At 47.4% G+C, this 21,908-nt stretch overlaps 1 protein-coding gene and 1 pseudogene across 1 annotated transcript in view; both read right to left on the minus strand.

The window, feature by feature from the left end:
- Positions 1–21,908, minus strand: part of SUPT16H (SPT16 homolog, facilitates chromatin remodeling subunit) — a 162,799-nt gene that overhangs the window by 42,760 nt on the left and 98,131 nt on the right. The window contains exons 18-19 of the mRNA XM_063913510.1: positions 11,106–11,224; positions 10,886–11,011 (exon numbers count right to left, since the gene is read on the minus strand). Of these exons, the coding sequence (XP_063769580.1) occupies positions 10,886–11,011; positions 11,106–11,224 (245 nt within the window). The remainder of the gene's footprint in view (positions 1–10,885; positions 11,012–11,105; positions 11,225–21,908) is intronic.
- LOC134961842 (U5 spliceosomal RNA) lies at positions 14,485–14,606 on the minus strand (annotated as a pseudogene).

Here is a 21,908-nt window from a genome sequence, read left to right on the forward strand (position 1 = left end):
TGGGGGACGGGGAGGCAGAGGGTAGGGAAGGGGGAAGCTCAGTCCATCTAAGACTTTATCCAAAACATTATTGAAGTCACCGATGCAAAGGACCGGAGCCGAGGGAGAAGTAGCAAGAAACGACATCGCCTGCCTGAGTACCTCATTATTGTAGGGGGGAGGGACGTAGACAGCAAGTATGTGTAAAAGTGTACGGTTAACATAGGCCCTAAGAAATACATATCTGCCATATTGGTCAATTTGGCTATGAACCAAGTGGAAATTAACCGACTTCCGCACCAAAACTGAAACCCCCCTGGAGTTAGCAGAGAAGGTGGAGTGATAGGAGAGACCCACCCAGGGCTTCCTGAGAGCCAAGGTTTTAGTACCAACTAGATGCGTTTCGGAAAGGCATATGATATCTGCCCTATATTTTCTCACCTGAGACAAAACCAGCGCCCGCTTAATGCGGTCATTCAGGCCCCTCACATTCCAGCCGAGTATGCGGAGCCCATCAACCCCTGCAGCCATAGATACAAAAGAGAAAGGACAGGAGGAGAAAAAGGGCAAGGGGCAAATGCGGAGAGGGAGGGGAAGAAGAAAATCCAAGGCAAGCAAGGCGCGCAAAAGAGAGGAACCCATAACATAGAGGGGAGAGAAGCAAAGGGATCACTACGACCCCCCGCCAGCACACAGGCGGAGCATACGGAGAGCAGAAGGCATACATAAACGAAATCATGGACACATTACAGTTCGAGAAAAAAAAATAGCACAGTGACACATAAGACAATACATGTACAAAAAAAAGAACAAACCCAGAACAACCCAAACCCCCCCCTCCCTGCATATCCATCCCAAACTAGACACGCCTGGATCCCAGAAAAACCGTTAACTGAACTAAGGCTGAGAACCTATAACAACCCTAGGGAGTAGAGACAACTAATGCCTCTACAAAAAGGCTATATCCTAGCATTCAGCTCCTAGAAATAAAGATCATTCCCGCTATAGGACTAGAAGGAGTACAGAACCCAGCAGTCAATGCGTCCTCTGAGGGAGAACCAGTCCCTAAATAGGGGGCCTGGGTCTGCGCTCAAGCCAGGCCTCCGCCTCTTGAGGGGTATTGAAGAAGTGTGTGGAGCCATCATACACCACCCTCAACCGTGCCGGAAATAACATGGCATATTGAATTTGATGATCACGAAGCTTTCTCTTGACCTGTAGGAACTGCGTACGCGACTTCTGGACTTCCACGGCAAAATCTGGGTAGACAGCAATATCATGGTTGTCAAATTTCAAAGGACCCTGTGTACGGGCCAGCCGTAGGACTGCATCCCGGTCCCTGTAATGTAGAAAACGGGCTATGAAAGTGCGTGCAGGTGCGCCCGGGGGAGGAGCCCTGGCAGGCAATCGATGGGCCCTCTCCACAGAGAACTGAGGACCAAAGTCATCGCGTTGAAATAGACGGAGAAGCCATGTTTCAAGGAAGGATTCTGGGGAGGAGCCCTCCACTCTCTCCGGGAGGCCCACAAAGCGAACGTTATTACGACGCAGTCTTCCTTCAATATCGGAGAGCTTCGCCTTAACTGCCGACATCTGAGTTGTGAGGCTGGAAACTGTGTCTTTGAGAGGATTGGTGACGTCTTCTAGGTCGGAGATACGGTGTTCCGCCTCCCCCACCCGTTCACGAATCTTTTGCATGTCATGCCTGATTAAAGTAATATCCACCTGTACTTGGCCAATTTTATCCATGACTCTGTGCTCGGATGTGGATATGGCTAAGAGAATTTGCTGCGTCGACTGAGACGTGTCGTCTTCCCGAGGTGGTGATTCCGAAGGGGAAGAGGGGGATGGGGGAGCAGCAGCCCTGGTGGGTTGGGAGGAGGATTGAGAGCCTCTAGCATATTTTTCAAGTTTAGCAGCAGCGGTAGCAGCAGCAGCACTGCCCCCACGCACCATGATGGGAGACGGGCAGATTCAATGATATAGAATAAACAGTACGTGCTCACCACAGGTTGTAAAATCCCCAGGACTCCAGAGTCTCACGCAGTTGAATAAACCCAGGCAGGGGAAAGGAAATCTGTAATGTCAGCAGTCAGGCAGTATAATCAACAGCAGGCTTTTGAGTGGACCCCCTCAGAGAGTAGTGTAGATATGGAAACGTCACCCAGCAGTGTGGGTAGTTGTAGGTATCAAGGCAGCCCTGCAGGCAGAGTAATGCAGGCTGGGAGGCTCCAATCAGCCGCGCAGGAAGGCAGGGGATGTGAGGAGAGACGGCCCGTGTAGGCAGATGTACCCCCGCACCGCCAGCAGCTATCACCGCCACAGAGGGGCCTGCAGTCCGCCAAACGCAAGGTGAAAGGAGACAGGGGCACACAGCGATCTCCGGTTCAGCCGAAAACAGCAGATGGTGCGAGTGGAGGGAGCCCCGTCCCAGCGCGGCTCCGGACTCCGCCGCTGATTCCCAAGATGGCGCCGGGCGGAAGGATTGATGCCGAGCGGTGTAGGCCGCGATGCGTCCAGCGGCTTCCCAGAGCAGAAACACCGTCCCACAGACCCCTCAATGTGAGCAGGGTCAAAAGCCACAACGTCTGAGCCGGGTTATTGGTAGCCACTAGCGGGGAAAGCAGGATATAAAAGGCAGGATATACGGAGCTCTAACTCCTAGCTTCCTACTCCATGCTCGGCCAAGCCACGCCCCCATTAAAGAAAGCTTTTAGACTACTGGTGTGCACTGGCTCTTCCCACTAAGACCCTCCTCCAGACTTCAGTTAGGATACTGTGCCCGGAAGAGCTGACACAAATAGGAAGGATTTTGAATCCCGGGTAAGACTCATACCAGCCACACCAATCACACCGTATAACTCGTGATACAATACCCAGTTAACAGTATGACAACAACTGAGCCTCTCAACAGATGGCTCAACAATAACCCTTAAGTTAAGCAATAACTATATACAAGTATTGCAGACAATCCGCACTTGGGATGGGCGCCCAGCATCCACTACGGACTATGAGAAATAGAATTACCGGTGAGTAAATTCTTATTTTCTCTAACGTCCTAAGTGGATGCTGGGGACTCCGTAAGGACCATGGGAATTATACCAAAGCTCCCAAACGGGCGGGAGAGTGCGGATGACTCTGCAGCACCGAATGAGAGAACTCAAGGTCCTCCTCAGCCAGGGTGTCAAATTTGTAGAATTTAGCAAACGTGTTTGACCCCGACCAAGTAGCTGCTCGGCAAAGTTGAAGAGCCGAGACCCCTCGGGCAGCCGCCTAAGAAGAGCCCACCTTCCTCGTGAAATGGGCTTTTACGGATTTAGGATGCGGCAGTCCAGCCGCAGAATGTGCAAGCTGAATTGTACTACATATCCAGCAAGCAAAAGTCTGCTTTGAAGCAGGTGCACCCAACTTGTTGGGCACACACAGGATAAAGAACGAGTCGTTCGGACTCCAGCTGTCCTGGAAACATACATTTTTAGGGCCCTGACTACATCCAACAACTTGGAAGCCTCCAAGTCATTTGTAGCCGCAGGCACCACGATAGGTTGGTTCAGATGAAAAGCGGATACCACTTTGGGGAGAAACTGGGGACGAGTCCTCAATTCTGCCCTATCCATATGGAAAATCAGATAAGGGCTTTTACATGACAAAGCCGCCAATTCTGAAACACGCCTGGCCGAAGCCAAAGCCAACAACATGACCACCTTCCACGTGAGATATTTCAAATCCACGGTTTTCAGTGGCTCAAACCAATGTGACTTTAGGAAATCCAACACCACGTTGAGATCCCAAGGTGCCACTGGAGGCACAAAAGGGGGCTGAATATGCAGCACTCCCTTAACAAAAGTCTGAACTTCAGGTAGTGAAGCCAATTCTCTCTGGAAGAAAATCGATAGAGCCGAAATCTGGACCTTAATGGAACCCAATATAAGGCCCATAGTCACCCCTGACTGTAGGAAGTGCAGGAACCGGTCCAGCTGAAATTCTTCCGTTGGGGCCTTCCTGGCCTCACACCACGCAACATATTTTCGCCATATGCGGTGATAATGGTTTGCGGTTGCTTCTTTCCTAGCTTTAATCAGCGTAGGAATGACTTCCTCCGGAATGCCCTTTTCCTTCAGGATCCGGTGTTCAACCGCCATGCCGTCAAACGCAGCCGCGGTAAGTCTTGGAACAGACAGGGCCCCTGCTGCAGCAGGTCTTGTCTGAGCGGTAGAGGCCATGGGTCCTCTGACATCATTTCTTGAAGTTCCGGATACCACGCTCTTCTTGGCCAATCCGGAACAATGAGTATGGTTCTTACTCCTCTTCTCCTTATTATCCTCAGTACCTTTGGTATGAGAGGAAGAGGAGGGAACACATAAACCGATCGGTACACCCACGGTGTTACCAGAGCGTCCACAGCTATCGCCTGCGGGTCTCTCGACCTGGCGCAATATTTTTCTAGCTTTTTGTTGAGGCGGGACGCCATCATGTCCACCTGTGGCTTTTCCCACTGGTTTACAATCATTTGAAAGACTTCTGGATGAAGTCCCCACTCTCCCGGGTGGAGGTCGTGCCTGCTGAGGAAGTCTGCTTCCCAGTTGTCCACTCCGGGAATGAACACTGCTGACAGTGCTACCACGTGATTTTCCGCCCATCTGAGAATCCTTGTGGCTTCTGCCATCGCCGTCCTGCTTCTCGTGCCGCCCTGTCGATTTACATGGGCGACCGCCGTGATGTTGTCTGACTGGATCAGTACCGGCTGGTTTTGAAGAAGGGGTTTTGCCTGACTTAGGGCATTGTAAATGGCCCTTAGTTCCAGAATATTTATGTGCAGGGAAGTCTCCTGACTTGACCATAGTCCTTGGAAGTTTCTTCCCTGTGTGACTGCTCCCCAGCCTCGAAGGCTGGCATCCGTGGTCACCAGGACCCAGTCCTGTATGCCGAATCTGCGGCCCTCCTGAAGATGAGCACTCTGCAGCCACCACAGCAGAGACACCCTTGTCCTCGGAGACAGGGTTATCAGACGATGCATCTGAAGATGCGATCCGGACCACTTGTCCAACAGGTCCCACTGAAAGGTTCTTGCATGAAACCTGCCGAATGGAATCGCTTCGTAGGAAGCTACCATTTTTCCCAGGATCCGCGTGCAGTGATGCACCGACACCTGTTTTGGTTTTAGGAGGCCTCTGACTAGAGATGACAGCTCCTTGGCCTTTTCCTCCGGGAGAAACACTTTTCTCTGTTCTGTGTCCAGAACCATCCCTAGGAACAGCAGGCGTGTCGTAGGGACCAGCTGTGACTTTGGAATGTTTAGAACCCAGCCGTGCTGTTGTAGCACTTCCCGAGATAGTGCTACCCCTACCAACAACTGCTCTCTGGTCCTCGCCTTTATCAGGAGATCGTCCAAGTACGGGATAATTAAAACTCCCTTCTTTCGAAGGAGTATCATAATTTCCGCCATTACCTTGGTAAAGACCCTCGGAGCCGTGGAGAGACCGAACGGCAACGTCTGGAATTGGTAATAACAATCTTGTACCACAAACCGGAGGTACTCCTGGTGAGGATGGTAAATGGGGACATGTAGGTAGGCATCCTTGATGTCCAGTGATACCATGTAATCCCCCTCGTCCAGGCTTGCAATAACCGCCCTGAGCGATTCCATCTTGAACTTGAATTTTTTTATATATGTGTTCAAGGATTTAAAATGGGTCTCACCGAACCGTCTGGTTTCGGTACCACAAACATTGTGGAATAGTAACCCCTTCCTTGTTGAAGTAGGGGCACCTTTACTATCACTTGTTGTGAATACAGCTTTTGAATTGCCTGTAACACTGCCTCCCTGCCTGAGGGAGTGGTTGGCAAGGCAGATTTGAGGAAATGGCGGGGGGGAGACGTCTCGAATTCCAGCTTGTACCCCTGAGATACTACTTGAAGGATCCAGGGATCCACCCGTGAGCGAGCCCACTGATTGCTGAAATTTTTGAGACGTGCCCCCACCGTACCTGGCTCCGCCTGTGAAGCCCCAGCGTCATGCTGTGGACTTAGAGGAAGCGGGGGAGGACTTTTGCTCCTGGGAACTGGCTGTATGCTTCAGCTTCTTTCCCCTACCTCTGCCTCTGGGCAGAAAGGACGCGCCTTTAACCCGCTTGCCCCTATTGGGCCGAAAGGACTGTACCTGATAATACGGTGCTTTCTTTGGTTGTGAGGGAACATGGGGTAAAAATGTAGACTTCCCAGCTGTTGCTGTGGAAACGAGGTCCGAGAGACCATCCCCGAACAATTCCTCACCCTTATAAGGCAGAACTTCCATGTGTCATTTGGAATCTGCATCACCTGTCCACTGCCGAGTCCATAACCCTCTCCTGGCAGAAATGGACATTGCACTAATTTTGGATGCCAGCCGGCAAATATCCCTCTGTGCATCCCTCATGTATAAAAGTGCGTCTTTTATATGCTCTACGTTTAGCAAAATAGTGTCCCTGTCTAGGGTATCTATATTTTCTGACAGGGAATCTGACCACGCAGCAGCAACGCTGCACATCCAGGCTGAAGCTATAGCCGGTCTCAATATAACACCTGTGTGTGTATATATAGATTTCAGGATAGCCTCCTGCTTTCTATCAGCAGATTCCTTCAGGGCGGCCGTATCCGGAGACGGTAGTGCCACCTTCTTTGACAAGCGTGTGAGCGCTTTATCCACCCTAGGGGATGTTTCCCAGCGTGACCTATCCTCTAGCGGGAAAGGGTACGCCATTAGTAACCTCTTAGAAATTACCAGCTTTTTATCAGGGGAAGCCCACGCTTCTTCACACACTTCATTTAACTCTTCAGATGGAGGAAAAGCTACTGGTAGTTTTTTCTCTCCAAACATTATACCCTTTTTTGTGGTACCGGGGGTAACATCAGAAATGTGCAACACATTTTTCATTGCCTCTATCATGTAACGTGTGGCCCTACTGGAAGTTACATTAGTCTCCTCGTCGTCGACACTGGAGTCAGTATCCGTGTCGACATCTGTGTCAACCATCTGAGGTAGCGGGCGTTTTAGAGCCCCTGATGGCTTTTGAGACGCCTGGGCAGACACAGGCTGAGAAGCCGGCTGTCCCACATTTGGTATGTCGTCAAACCTTTTATGTAAGGAGTCGACACTATCACGTAATTCCTTCCACAGCACCATCCACTCAGGTGTCGTCCCCGCAGGGGGTGACATCACATTTACAGGCATCTGCTCCGCCTCCACATAAGCCTCCTCATCAAACATGTCGACACAGCTGTACCGACACACCGCAAACACACAGGGAATGCTCTGACAGAGGACAGGACCCCACAAAGCCCTTTGGGGAGACAGAGAGAGAGTATGCCAGCACACACCAGAGCGCTATATAACACTGGGATCCCACTATCAATGAGTGTTTTCCCTTATAGCTGCTTTTTTATATATCTGATATATATATATTATCTATACTGCGCCTAAATTTAGTGCCCCCCCTCTCTTTTTTACCCTTCTGTAGCGTTCAGACTGCAGGGGAGAGCCAGGGAGCTTCCTTCCAGCGGAGCTGTGAGGGAAAAATGGTGCCAGTGTGCGGAGGGAGAAGCCCCGCCCCCTTTTCGGCGGACTTTCTCCCGCTTTTTCTGGAATACTGGCAGGGGTAATTTTACATCTATATAGCCTCTAGGACTATATATGATGTATATTTGCCAGCCAAGGTGTCATATTGCCCTCAGGGCGCCCCCCCCCCCCAGCGCCCTGCACCCATCAGTGACCGAAGTGTGAGGTGTACATGAGGAGCAATGGCGCACAGCTGCAGTGCTGTGCGCTACCTTGGTGAAGACCGAAGTCTTCTGCCGCCGATTTTCCGGACCTCTTCGTTGCTTCTGGCTCTGTAAGGGGGACGGCGGCGCGGCTCCGGGAACGAACACCAAGGTCAGGTCCTGCGGTCGATCCCTCTGGAGCTAATGGTGTCCAGTAGCCTAAGAAGCCCAAACTACCACCTGTTAGGTAGGTTCGCTTCTTCTCCCCTTAGTCCCTCGCTGCAGTGAGTCTGTTGCCAGCAGATCTCACTGTACAATAAAAAACCTAAATATACTTTCTTTCTAGGTGCTCAGGAGAGCCCCTAGTGTGCATCCAGCTCAGCCGGGCACAAGAATCTAACTGAAGTCTGGAGGAGGGTCTTAGTGGAAGGAGACAGTGCACACCAGTAGTCTAAAAGCTTTCTTTAATAGTTGTGCCCAGTCTCCTGCGGAGCCGCTAATCCCATGGTCCTTACGGAGTCCCCAGCATCCACTTAGGACGTTAGAGAATATATATATATATATATATATATATATATATATATATATATATATACACATACATACATACATACACACACACACACACACACACACACACCCAGATTGAGAGGTAACAGAGGCTCTAATATCGCCCAGCAGACTGAAACTAATTTGACCCCTCACAGGCTTAAAAATCTTGAGCTGTCTGGTGCCTAACCGCAGCTTAGTTACTGGGGCCTACCTGCGGGCATTCCTCCCTCCCTCTCTACTGCAGCGTCGGACCGCGGCAGCAATGAGAGCTCACCGCGGTCTTGGCACTCACCTCCCCTTTGAGCTCCGTCGGAGCCGCGCTCCAGGAGCCGGCACTGATCGGCGGGAGCAGGGACCGGGGAGCAGCAAGTGTACGGAGCGGCTCGGCGCTGTTCTGACAGTGGCCGGGCTAGGGAGCTTCCTCTCCCCTGCAAGCCGGAGACTGGGGAGCGGAGTAAAGAGCCTGCCGCGGCAGAAGCTGTCCGCGGCTAGCTCGCCCGCTCTCCTCTCCAGATCTGTTCAGTGAACCGTGGGAGGGAGGTGGTGTGTGTGGGCACCGGGGAGGAGGTGTGTGTGGGCGCCGGAGAGGCGGGGAGCGTCCCTGCGGCAGTGCTGGAGACTGCTCGCTGGCTCCCCCTGTAAGCGTCCTGCGGCGCCGGGTTAAGTGGCCGGCGGCCGGGAGCGGGACTAGGGAGCGGGCGGTAGTGTGGCAGGCAGCGTCTCTATTACATGTGACGACTGTCTCAGCCAAAGGCTACACGGAGCCCAAACAGTTCACATTATAAGACGGGTTTGATAAAAAATAAATACAGTCATATTAACAATCAAGTGATAGAAGTGAGTGAGCGGCGGCAGTGAGAGCTGCCTAACCGCTCAGTACCTGCACCACCCGTGGAGGCCATGACGGGGCTTCTCTGCTAAGCACCGTCCTGCTTCCATGTGCAGCCGGAGGCTGCAATCAGCTCTGCTGATAGTAGTCAATGGCGGGGCCCTTTTTATGAGCACCGGCAGACCATCTGCTGCTCTTCTGCAGCACCAACAAACACGGACCCAAATTTCTTTATAAACTGGGAAGGGAGTGTGGAAAAAGTAAGAAAAAATAAAAAACCTTTAAGTTTCTGTGGAGCTCACATCCACTAGTATCTTCCCGACTGGAGGCACAGAAAAAAACTGAAGTCTCTATGGGAGTATGGAGGGGGTAACCAGTTACTAATTTAAATATTTAAATGTGCCAATCCCGGCTACGCCCGTCCATATCCCAAGAGTACTCCAGTGACCTCTAGTGGATGAAAAAGAAAGGAAAAAAGGGGAGAGGGGGGTCTGTTCCACTGCAAGCTCTCCCACATACATCAATCATCTATCCTTTCAGATGTCTATGCTGAGCCTCAGACGCAATCATTTAACAATCCTTGATTATATGTCTACATCCACTTTGGGCTTCCCTCAAAATTACCTGTCCAAAACACAGCATATAGGTATGTCCACACCATGCCGCTTGCAATACTATTTAATTAAAAAGTCTGCCACCCTCTCAACAGCAGGAAACAGCACTGGTCAAGAAACATGTCAGCACAGTAACTCTTCAACTCATCACCCATCGTGACTCTCCAGAATAACTTCCAGAGCAGCTCAAGACGGGTATGAATCAATAGGTCGACCTTAATTAGGTCGACAGTCAATAGGTCCATCCCATATGGTCAACATGGAAAAGATTGAGTGGTACAAAAAAGGTTGACATCATTCTTAAAGGTTTTTTTGTGTCGTTTTCTCAGTCAAAGCACATGGAACCCCAATTAGAGTACTGCTTCGATCACCATGCAAGGTTACTATTCCCAACTGTAGTAGTGTTCACTCTAGGCTGTTTTAGCAGGGCGCTGCGCCCTGCCCATTTTTTAGCAGGCAAAACCCGCCCTGCCCTTTTTGCTGCGCCATGCTAGAACAGCCGCCCGCTTCCTGCCCTCCCAGCGTGTAAAGATGCCGTGTGTATGCGCGCGGCATCCATTCACGCATTGGGAGAGAGCTGGGGGAAGCCCAGCACCGACGGAGGTGCTGGGCACGCCCCCAAAAGTGACGTCGCCGGCCACAGACGTTCTCTATAGTAGCGTCTGTGGGCCGCACCGCCGACTAAAATGACGTAAGCATGGCCACACACCCTAATTTGCGTGGCCGCGTCCCCGTTTCGGGCGCACGCGTGGCTTCGCCGCATATGCCAGAGTCCGGCGCCATGACCCATTTAATTTCTAGAGTGAACACTCTGTAGTCCACATGGATGTTAAAGTATGAAAACGTTGACAAAATATTCAGAAAAACTTGTGTTGACAGCATGTATGGCGATCATTGTCATGTCGATCATTTGAACCTATCGACCATACGCACTGTTGACCTTTTACATGTCGACCTAATTAGGGTCGACCTATCATCCAAATACCCTTAAGCCCTCCCTCTTTTCTGCAACAGTGAATACCAGTAATATTGTATAAAAGCGCTATGTTTTATTCCTAATGAAACATACAGCTGAAGTACACTACTCATTTTGTAGGACATTTCCCAGCTACAGCATAGATCTCAGTTAATCACTGCCAATGACTTGTCTTAGACAAGGACGGTCCTTGCTCACCTGTTCAGCATACAGGTCATCTCGATCATGCATGTGCTGGTGCTTTCCAAGATCTGTGGTGATCTCTCCAACTTCTGTATAGAACTGGACATCTGTGTGCCTCTTCTTTCCAAACATTATGGCATTCTGTTTGCAGAGATTGCATGTGGCATGTTAGATTAGGGCATATATTCCAATAAGTATGTTCCAAACATCTTTGGGTTGATGTATTACAATTTACCTTGAGGTGGAAATGAAGTACAATAATCATCTCTCCATCACAAGGCTGAAAAATGGCATGTTTGATGTTGTTATATAAAATATCCACTTTATCTCCTCTCACAGAGGTGAAACGAAAACCTAAGAAGAAAAACAATGATTTTTAGTTACAAAGAACAATCAATTTACAAATTCCTGTTTTCCTCAACCAGTGAAAAGCCATATTCAGACTGCCTGAAGAAAGGGAAAAGTCCCCGAAACGTCACATTAATAATACACACACTTAGGGTTTTGGCTTTCACCTTGTGACCAGTTTCTGAGTGGAAATTTCACTCTTCGCATTTTTTCTCCTTTTATTCGTCCATTTTGTGTAATTACCTTTATTTAATCGTAAAAATGCTAATTTTGGACACAAGAATTTCTGCACATCAACTTCAAAACTTTCCCTACAGTAAGGGCTGCTTTGGTAATTCACCATAGTGTCCACTAATTTAGTCCATCTGGGGGACGCTGTGCACTTACTGTTGGGTTAGAGAGCGAGTATGGAGTTTGGCACAAAGCTATGAAAAGAACCAACTCCTTCCACTCTAAACCCCTCCCATCAACCCAATTGTCACATGGGAAAAGACCCTCAATTAAAAAGTTTAACAAAGCCGAGAGAAAACAAGAACAAACAAAAAAAAAACAGAACCAACAACCAGAACCAACAACCAATAAACCAAACAAAAATGGGAAGGGATCACAGCACCCCCCAGACGGACTCAGAGAAAGATTCTATGGTAAGTAAAGATTGTGTTCATCATGAGCTGCAATTGTAGTTGAAGAATCTACTCTTAAGGAGACTTCAGCAATAGGTCGTCTAAGTAAGGAGTTATGTTGACTCCCTGACATCTCAGCACCACAATCATGTGAGCCATAACCTTCGTGAACACCCAAAGAGCCGTGGAAAGGCCAAATAGGAGAGCCTGGAATTCGAAACGCCAAGGACCCACTGCAAACCTGATGGGAATGTGGAGGTAGGCGTCCTTTATGTCGATGGAAGCCAAAAACTCCTCTGCTTCCATGGTGTAGATAACTGAACGAATGGACTTCATCTTGAATTTATCCACATAAAAAGGTAAGGATTGAAACATTTCAATTTCAGAATTGGTCGAAACTAACCGCCCGGTTTGATTACGAGAAAAAGATTTGAGTAAAAATAGGATTTTGGTACTTACCAGGTAAATCCTTTTCTTTGAATCCATAGGGGGCACTGGAGTACTCTTGGGATATGGACGGGCGTAGCCGAACAAAGGCACTGAATATTCAAATTTAGGACTCTCCCCCCCCTCCATATCCCCAAGTACCTCAGTGTTTTTTACTGAGCGAACAGGATATAGAGAGGTTGACAATGGAGAATCCCTATAACATAACGGACAACCACAAAGTTGATCCGTAACCTTATTGTCAACTAAACAGTTGACACCTTAACCGATAGAACTTTATAATTTGAGCCAATCGGTGAAAATGTGTTACCATAAGCTCCTTTGAGCTTAATACCACCCAAGTAAAATTTGTTCACTAAGCTCCCTTGAGCTTAAAACAACCCAGGTAAAACTGCTCTGGGTGGGCGTCCAGTGCCCCCTATGGATTCAAAGAAAAGGATTTACCTGGTAAGTACCAAAATCCTATTTTCTTTATCATCCACTAGGGGTCACTGGAGTACTCTTGGGACGTACCAAAGCTTCCCTCGTGGGCGGGAGAGCTGTTTGATACTTGTAACAGTAGGCAGCCCAAAGCTAAATGCTGATGGCGCCACCATTCATAACGTGTAAACGTGCACAAACGTGGTGCACTGAAGGCTATGTAGCCGCGTCGTAGACGCTCCACGACCCGCTGGGTCTGACATTCCCACAGAACCTGTGGGATGAACTATTACTGACGTAGGCGATTGTAACTTAGCCTTAAAGTAAGCCTGACTTGTAGTCATTATTATCCAACTGGATAATGTCTGCTGAGAAACTGGCTAACCCCAGTTCGCAGTATCATATAGAACAAACAACGTATTCATATCACGTACTGTAGACGTTCGGTACATATATAAACGCGTAATGCGTGTACCACATTCAGAATTCTAGAATGTGCTGTCCCCACAGGAACCACTATTGGTATATTGATGTGAAGAATACGAAAGCGGATTTCGTCCGAAGATCTGCTTTGTCATGAGAAACTTAAATACGGTGGCTTGGAATACAAGGCACCCAAATATGAAAACAAAACCCTTGCCGAAGCACCCTTGCCGACGACAAGGCTAGAAGAAAAATGTTTTCCAAAGTGAGAAACTTAATTCTCATTTGTTGTAAGGGTTCAAAAAATATGAAACTTAATTCCCATTTGTCGAAAGGGTTCCAAAATATGAAAACTGTAATAAATCTGAACCCAACCTCAAATCGCCTGGCGCTGTAGGTGGGATAAATAGAGTCTGAACTTTGGTGACACCTTGTAGAAAGATGTTTACAGACGCAAATAGAGGCAAACGTCTTTGAAAATACGTTTACCACACAGATACCTGCACACTTAGTGCAGATGAACATAGTTTTCCATCCCACCCCGTTTAACAGAATACGGGTAACTTGAAGTATGATGTTGGAAACTTCCGAGGTTTACAACCTATGTAAACACACTAAATTTTTTTTTTTTTTTTTTTTTTTAATAATGAGCTGCCTTAAGCGGCTTACTATTTCGTAACATGGTTGGTATAACCGATACTGTAATGCTTTATTTTTTAAGAGGGCGGTCTGAACCCTCACCCCGTCAACCGCAGCTGCGGTACATAGATAATAAGTATATAGATAAGTATGGGTAAAAGAACGTTCCCTGATGTAACAGGTTGGACGTATTATGAGCGGGCCAAGATCGTGTGCAAGTATTCCTTGAAAATTCGAGAAGCAAACTTCTACGAAATCCATGAGATACCACCAGTATGACTGTGACGAACTGTCTTCTGATCCGTTTTGGCAACGGAGAGAGAAACGGAAAATGGCGGAGCCAGATACACGATGCTGAATGACCCCATGAATGTGAGAGACTTCACCGCCACTGCCCTTGTGATCTGTTTTGTACACATACTGAGCTTTTGTAATTGTGGCGAGATGCCATCATGTATACTTGAGGGTAACCTCCTTCCGTGGACTCAGATATGAAACACCTCTGGATTTAATGTCCAGTTTTGAAGATCCAAATGCTGACGGGTGAGACCATCTGTCTAACAGATGTCCACTCACGGATTGATCTCTTGACATTTTCACATAATGGCGTTCTGAGCCATTGAAGATTTGAGTTACCTGCCGCATTGCCATGCGGCTTCTTGGTTCTCACTGGTTGTTGTGTATGCAACTGCCGTTGCTTCGTTTGACTGCTTAAGGCCAGCGTGAGCCAGGCATGAAAAAAAACAAAATTACATGAAACTCACGGTTGTTTCTCTCCACGAAAATCTTTACTAAAAAGCGAAAGATTTATTCGTTCTGAAGAGAAACCAGAGTCTATCCCTGGTCAGACTGAAAGCGAATCATTTATTGCATTGTAAAATGCACAGAGTTCTAGGACATTTATCGACAGCAATCTGTCGTGTTTTAGAACCTTTGCGCTGATTTTAACTACAAATCCTGACTCTCTGTGACTGTCGTCCAGAGTATATGCACCCTTGTCCCTCTGTGGGAAACGCGAGTGAAGGGTGGCGAACTAAATTGAAAACACATCTTTATTCTTAATAGGTGAATACACCAATGTACCGCTAGTGTGCGTGTACTTTTATTCTTGCTGGTGTAGTAGGTAAAAGTATTTGATTTACCGTATTCATAATGTTACCTAGGAATTGACATCGTTTAGACAGACTTAGATGCGATTGTTTTCGAACTTGATCTGCTACCGCAGTATACCTTAGTAGCGCAAGCTAGAGGAACTTTGTTGATACATAGTTCTTATGTGAGATAAGCTATCATCACAACATCACTTTGGTAAATACCGGAAGCGATAAGCAACGGTAGAAATGAAATGGCTAATGGTTGTGGCGATTTGCAAACGCTAGAACCTGTGATGAAGAAACCGGACTGGGTAAATACGCATTGTGAAGATCAAATGCAATTATACAATTTTGTGGCTCCAATAAGCAAAAACTAACTGCAGAAAATCCATTTTCTAACTGTAGCAAATGACTTGCTGATTGATATTGCAACGGAGCTGTTTGGTTTTGCCCAAACAGAGGGGAATAAGTAACTCTGACTCTGTTGGCGTACTATTGCCTGGTTTATAACCCAGCAAAGACTAAATGACAAACTGCCAAACCGTTCGACAGAAGCAGTTTTGTACTCTAAGCTGTAAATAGCTGAGACATATATGAGTTGAAGTCCTGAAACCTCGCAAATGTAACATGAAAAGACGCGCTTCCACAATTGTAAAAGAGGTCATCAAACCACTGGCTTGCTGACTGTAACGTCATGTCGTTACAAAGCGTGACTGTTTCTTATAAAGGGATAAAACGCCGTTACAAGTATACTGTATGCGCTAATGGCTGAATATCCTAAAGGGATAAAATGCCGTTACAAGTAGATCAAATGTAGGAGCAAACAAGCTCTGGCCTTGTCGCGCTTAACTAGCGACCATGAAAATAACCGGCGTTAGCAGAAGCTTTACAGATATACTCTGCAGCTTATTTTAACAGTGATCGGCATGGTTTCATACATAGATTCTAGTGACCCACATGTATCTGGGGTTTTTATAATGTTTGACAGAAACGCATATACCAATGGCGGATCGCGTCCTTTTGGAAACGATTATGTATGGTTGTCCAAAACCCCGCACTATCTGAGTGCTGGACTAATGTACCCTTCTCACTCGTAGTTATCGGTGTGAGATTTGACATAGAATCGTGCATTAAATTATAAGACCAGTGAAATAAACACTCTGGTACCCAAAGGAAAATTGGCCCTTTGGAAAGACTGTCTTTTGTTAGCGCTGGCGGAGTCATTCCGAGACTCCGATTACCGCTGTTTTAATTTGAATTGCCAATGTTAACAATTTTAGTCTGCACTAGAGCCTTATTCGCTATGTAGACAGACATCATAATAGGCAACAAACAGACACTTGCACGACTTAATAAAGTTATTATATGGCATATATATCTATATATATATGTTATTGCTGAACAGCATATTTATTAGGAAACTAAAGTGTTCTTTATGTGAAAAGCAGTTCACATGGGCATGAAACCCGAACCAAATTCCTACTAACACCCCTGCGCCTTCTGGTGGCTTAAAGATGTAGGGCAGGAATGTTCTAGAATAATCCTGAACTAAAAATTCCCACTAACACCCCTGCGCCTCCTTGTGGAGTAGAGGTGTATGGGCGGAATGTTCTGGAATTATAACTGGAAAAACAGCAATGATTAAAATGGCCGTCATGCCATGCTTTCACAGAAAATCACAGTACAGGTTACCTGCTGCAGTTTTAATATAGGCTTAATAGCCTATTATACAGTTACTATAGGCTTAATAGCCTATTATACAGTGATAACCCAGGTGTAGGATACAGTAAAATACATGCATTTAGTCCATTAATATGAACACTGCCTGCAGTGTATGTTATTATCTTGCAGCCTTAACCAAAAATAACAGAAAACATGGTTAAACCTGCAATAGGTTATGCCACTGATAACCTATTGCCAGCCAAAGCCTCATATATATATTATATATATATATAAAATGTGCTTAAACCTATAATCACAGTTCATACTGATATTATAGACAGTTTTGCCAGCAAAAAGCGTCATTATATATTATATATATAAAACGTGCTGAAACATATATCACAGTTCTCACTGATATTATACACAGTCTACATTGTTTAAAACGCTGCGCTGCTTGTCTATTTTGAACCCATGCAGCCTTTGCTGCTGCTATGGGCATTACTCCCCCTCCCCCCCCCCCCTGCATCCCCATGTTACCTGCCGCGTACGGGGATCGGGTGCAGGGAGAGCAGGAGAGCCTGTATCTAGCGCCGGGGAGCCGTCCGGAAGCGCCTTCCTACAGCAGTACACAGTCTCCCTGTGTCCTCATCAGCGGTGTGCGGTGTCTCACTGGAAGAGCGGCCGGCGTCCTTGAGTGACGTGCGGCCGCTCTTTAACACACGGGTCTCGGCGGCGTGTAGTGGTGCCGGGCCATCAGCGCAGTGAGAGCGGCCGGCGTCTGAGTGACGTGCGGCCGCTTTGCGCTAGTTCATCGCACGGAGATCTCGGCGGCGTGTAGTGGTGCCGGGCCATCAGCACAGTGAGAGCGGCCGGCGTCTGAGTGACGTGCGGCCGCTCTCTCGTACTTCAGCGGGACCCTTCAGCGGCGTGCTCAGCGGTGGCCAGCTCTCTGTACAGTATTACACTTTCACACAGCAGGGCGGCAGCGTGAGCTGACCGCCCTGACACCCCTACCTTGTGCCGCTTTCATCCTGGCTGTGACGAGCTTCTCTCTGTAAGCTCCGTTTCAGCCTCCAGCTTCTTCACTCGTGTCTGCTGTTTTCTTCCAGCTCTTTGTCTCATCCTGGCTGTGACGGAGCTTCTTCCTGTAAGCTCCGTTCAGCTTGCAGGAGACAGTGGCTGCCTGTGGCTGTGAGGGTGCTCTTTGTGAGGACCGACACGCCATGCGCTGCCTTATAGCGCCTGTGGCTGTGAGGGTGCTCTTTGTGAGGACCGACACGCCATGCGCTGCCTTATAGCGCCTGTGGCTGTGAGGGTGCTCTTTGTGAGGACCGACACGCCATACGCTGCCTTGCAGCGGCACCATCCCGGACCCAAGTTTTTCCAGAAACTGGGACGGGAAGTGTAAAAATTAAAAATAAAAATAAAAATCTTCTGAAATGTGTCATGTTCATGCTGTGAGCACCGAAAAAACACTGGCAAAGTACACTGAGGTACTTGGGGATATGGAGGGGGGGGGGGGGGGGGGGGGGGGGGAGTCCTAAATTTGAATATTCAGTGCCTTTGTTCGGCTACGCCCGTCCATATCCCAAGAGTACTCCAGTGACCCCTAGTGGATGATAAAGAAAGCCTTGAGCTTGCTACTCCTTGTTCTTAAAGAGATGAAACCGCCTAAATGAGACCTTGACGCTTGGAAGAGTCCTGAAGAAAGGGTGCATTGAAAAAACGGCTGGGAGCCGAAGTGTCGAGGTTTAGAATGTAACCCCATGAAATGACAGGTCTGGGTTCGATTGAAGCCCAACGTTCCTGAACTGGAGTAAGCAGGCCCCAACCACCAGGGACTCCTGGGCAAGCGTCAAACAGTCATGCAGTAGGCATGTATGTTGGTTTGGAAGCTGGTTTACGGGCTCCCTGAACTCCCCTGTCTCGAAATCTCCTGTGTGGTGGTGTGGAAAAACCACAAAAAGGACTGAAAACTGCAAATGCCTTGTGTCTGAAAGGTGCGAAACCGCATAGGATTTGGCTTTGAAGCAGCCATCGGAAGAAAAGGGCTTCTACCTCCAGCGGTATTTGAAATAATCTTGGTACGTTCCGAACCAAAGAATTTCTTCCTGGAAAGGAACTGCCGTTAACTTGTCTTTCGTATAGGAATCAGTGTTCCAAGAACAAAGTCAAAGAGACCACCTTGCTGTCATGCCCAAAGCAGAGTGCGTGATTGTAAGGAGGCAGAATCCAGCAAAGCTTCCCCTACATATGTGAGCGCCTCTGAAATCTGTTCAGACAACTGAATAGCCTTGGATGGATCATCGGACTGCATTCGTGTCACCACTTGTGTCAACCATGCATCCACTGCTTTAAGAACTCAAGCACTTGCAAGGATAGGACACATATTCCTGACAAGGCAAACATGGACTTAGGAACTGTGTCCGTCTTCCTATCCGTAGGATCCTTTAACATCACTCATTGTACAGAAGGGCTAACTGCCGCTTTTGAGAGACGAGTAATTGGAGCATCCACTTTCGGAGGTATTTTGTATTCTCCCCAGCAAACGGATACAGATATCTCAATTTCTTGGGAGCTTGAAATCTGGAACTGGCTTGAGCCAAGCCTCTCTTATGGTATTGTCAAAATACAAAAATAGGGAAAAACTGTGACCTGATTCTTCTGTCGCTTAAACAGAGAGGATGAACCCGTCTCAGCCACGGTCTCCTGTAGATTGAGAGTCTGGCAAATAGCATCAACAGACATATCGAAAGGGAGGGGTATTTCTAGGCAAGAAAGAAAGACACATTGTTTCCCCGAGCACCTTGAATGATAACAGTAACCAGATATAAATCCCACATAATATTAGAATTCAGAGATCTTGGTTACACATATTTGCGCAAATGTGTGAATAAGCCCCAAAGTCGCATCAAGGCGTCTCTGTATATTTGGGGTCCCTAGCGCTATATCTAAGTGCAGGGTGTGGCACCCCAAAACGCCAGCATAAGCCAATAAGCCCAGGGCAGCATACCAGTGAAAAAACTATAGTGTTAATAAATTAGTATTTAGGAAGCCGAAGCTATAGAGAAAGTGATACAAAAATTAAATGTAATTAAAATAGAGACAGTGTTAAAAAAATTAATAAGTGAAAAGTGTTAATAGAATGTAAAGGTATGCCACACTAAAGCCATCCAGCTCAGCCAGTCCAGAGGCACCACACCCCACACCTCCATTACCCCAAATAGCATCAACAGCCTGACTCCAGAACCTGTAGTCAACTCTTCTTCCTCCCAGGCAGATGTATCCTCCCACTCTGGGTCAGTGGAGTCCAGTTCCTCCCCAGGAAAGGTTATAGCCGGAGGTGGCTGACATTTCTTAATAGTGTTACCCATAGAGGCCACTATTTTGTTTAAAGACTGTCGAGTCTGAGAGACATTTTCAAATATTGCTAGCCCAAGAAGGTTCGCCAGTAGATTTTGTTGAGGCATAACTTGACTGGGAATGATGCAGGTCTGCTATGTTCCTGGCCCACAGAGGTAATGACTAGTCCGTAGAACCCCCTCCCACCGCTATACAAGAGGTGCCTCCGAGCACGTAGTACTGAGAGTACCTGTGCAACCCTTGGGAAGTTTTGACCCGCAATGGACAGGCAAAGCATACAAAAACAGAAAGAAAAGATTATATATATATATATATATATATATATATATATATATATATATATATATATATACATACATACATACACAAACATATATATATATATATATATATATATATATATACATACACACACACACACACGCACATATATATATATATATATATATATATAAATATATACATACATACATATATATATATATATATATATATATATATATATATATAAGAATTTACTTACCGATAATTCTATTTCTCGGAGTCCGTAGTGGATGCTGGGGTTCCTGAAAGGACCATGGGGAATAGCGGCTCCGCAGGAGACAGGGCACAAAAAGTAAAGCTTTAGGATCAGGTGGTGTGTACTGGCTCCTCCCCCTATGACCCTCCTCCAAGCCTCAGTTAGGATACTGTGCCCGGACGAGCGTACACAATAAGGAAGGATTTTGAATCCCGGGTAAGACTCATACCAGCCACACCAATCACACTGTACAACCTGTGATCTGAGCCCAGTTAACAGTATGATAACAGCGGAGCCTCTGAAAAGATGGCTCACAACAATAATAACCCGATTTTTGTAACTATGTACAAGTATTGCAGATAATCCGCACTTGGGATGGGCGCCCAGCATCCACTACGGACTCCGAGAAATAGAATTATCGGTAAGTAAATTCTTATTTTCTCTATCGTCCTAATGGATGCTGGGGTTCCTGAAAGGACCATGGGGATAATACCAAAGCTCCCAAACGGGCGGGAGAGTGCGGATGACTCTGCAGCACCGAATGAGAGAACTCCAGGTCCTCCTTAGCCAGGGTATCAAATTTGTAGGATTTTACCAACGTGTTTGCCCCTGACTAAATAGCCGCTCGGCAAAGTTGTAAAGCCGAGACCCCTCGGGCAGCCGCCCAAGATAAGCCCACCTTCCTTGTGGAATGGGCATTTACATATTTTGGCTGTGGCAGGCCTGCCACAGAATGTGCAAGCTGAATTGTATTACACATCCAACTAGCAATAGTCTGCTTAGAAGCAAGAGCACCCAGTTTGTTGGGTGCATACAGGATAACAGCAAGTCAGTTTTCCTGACTCCAGCCGTCCTGGAACCTATATTTACAGGGCCCTGACAACATCTAGCAACCTGGAGTCCTCCAAGTCCCTAGTAGGCGCAAGGCACCAAAATAAGCTGGTTCAGGTGAAACACTGACACCACCTTAGGGAGAGAACTGGGGACGAGTCCGCAGCTCTGCCCTGTCCAAATGGACAACCAGATATGGGCTTTTTTGAGAAAAAAACCACCAATTTGACACTCGCCTGGTCCAGGCCAGGGCCAAGAGCATGGTCACTTTTCATGTGAGATGCTTCAAATCCACAGATTTGACTGGTTTTAAACCAATGTGATTTGAGGAATCCCAGAACTACGTTGAGATCCCACAGTGCCACTGGAGGCACAAAAGGGGGTTGTATATGCAATACTCCCTTGACAAACTTCTGGACTTCAGGAACTGAAGCCACTTCTTTCTGGAAGAAAATCGACAGGGCCGAAATTTGAACCTTAATGGACCCCAATTTGAGGCCCATAGACACTCCCGTTTGCAGGAAATGCAGGAATCGACCGAGTTGAAATTTCTTCGTGGGGCCTTTCTGGCCTCACACCACGCAACATATTTTTGCCACATGTGGTGATAATGTTGTGCGGTCACCTCCTTTCTGGCTTTGACCAGGGTAGGAATGACCTCTTCCGGA

The sequence above is a fragment of the Pseudophryne corroboree genome, chromosome 1 (assembly GCF_028390025.1).
Source record: "Pseudophryne corroboree isolate aPseCor3 chromosome 1, aPseCor3.hap2, whole genome shotgun sequence".
NCBI classification, from domain to species: domain Eukaryota; kingdom Metazoa; phylum Chordata; class Amphibia; order Anura; family Myobatrachidae; genus Pseudophryne; species Pseudophryne corroboree.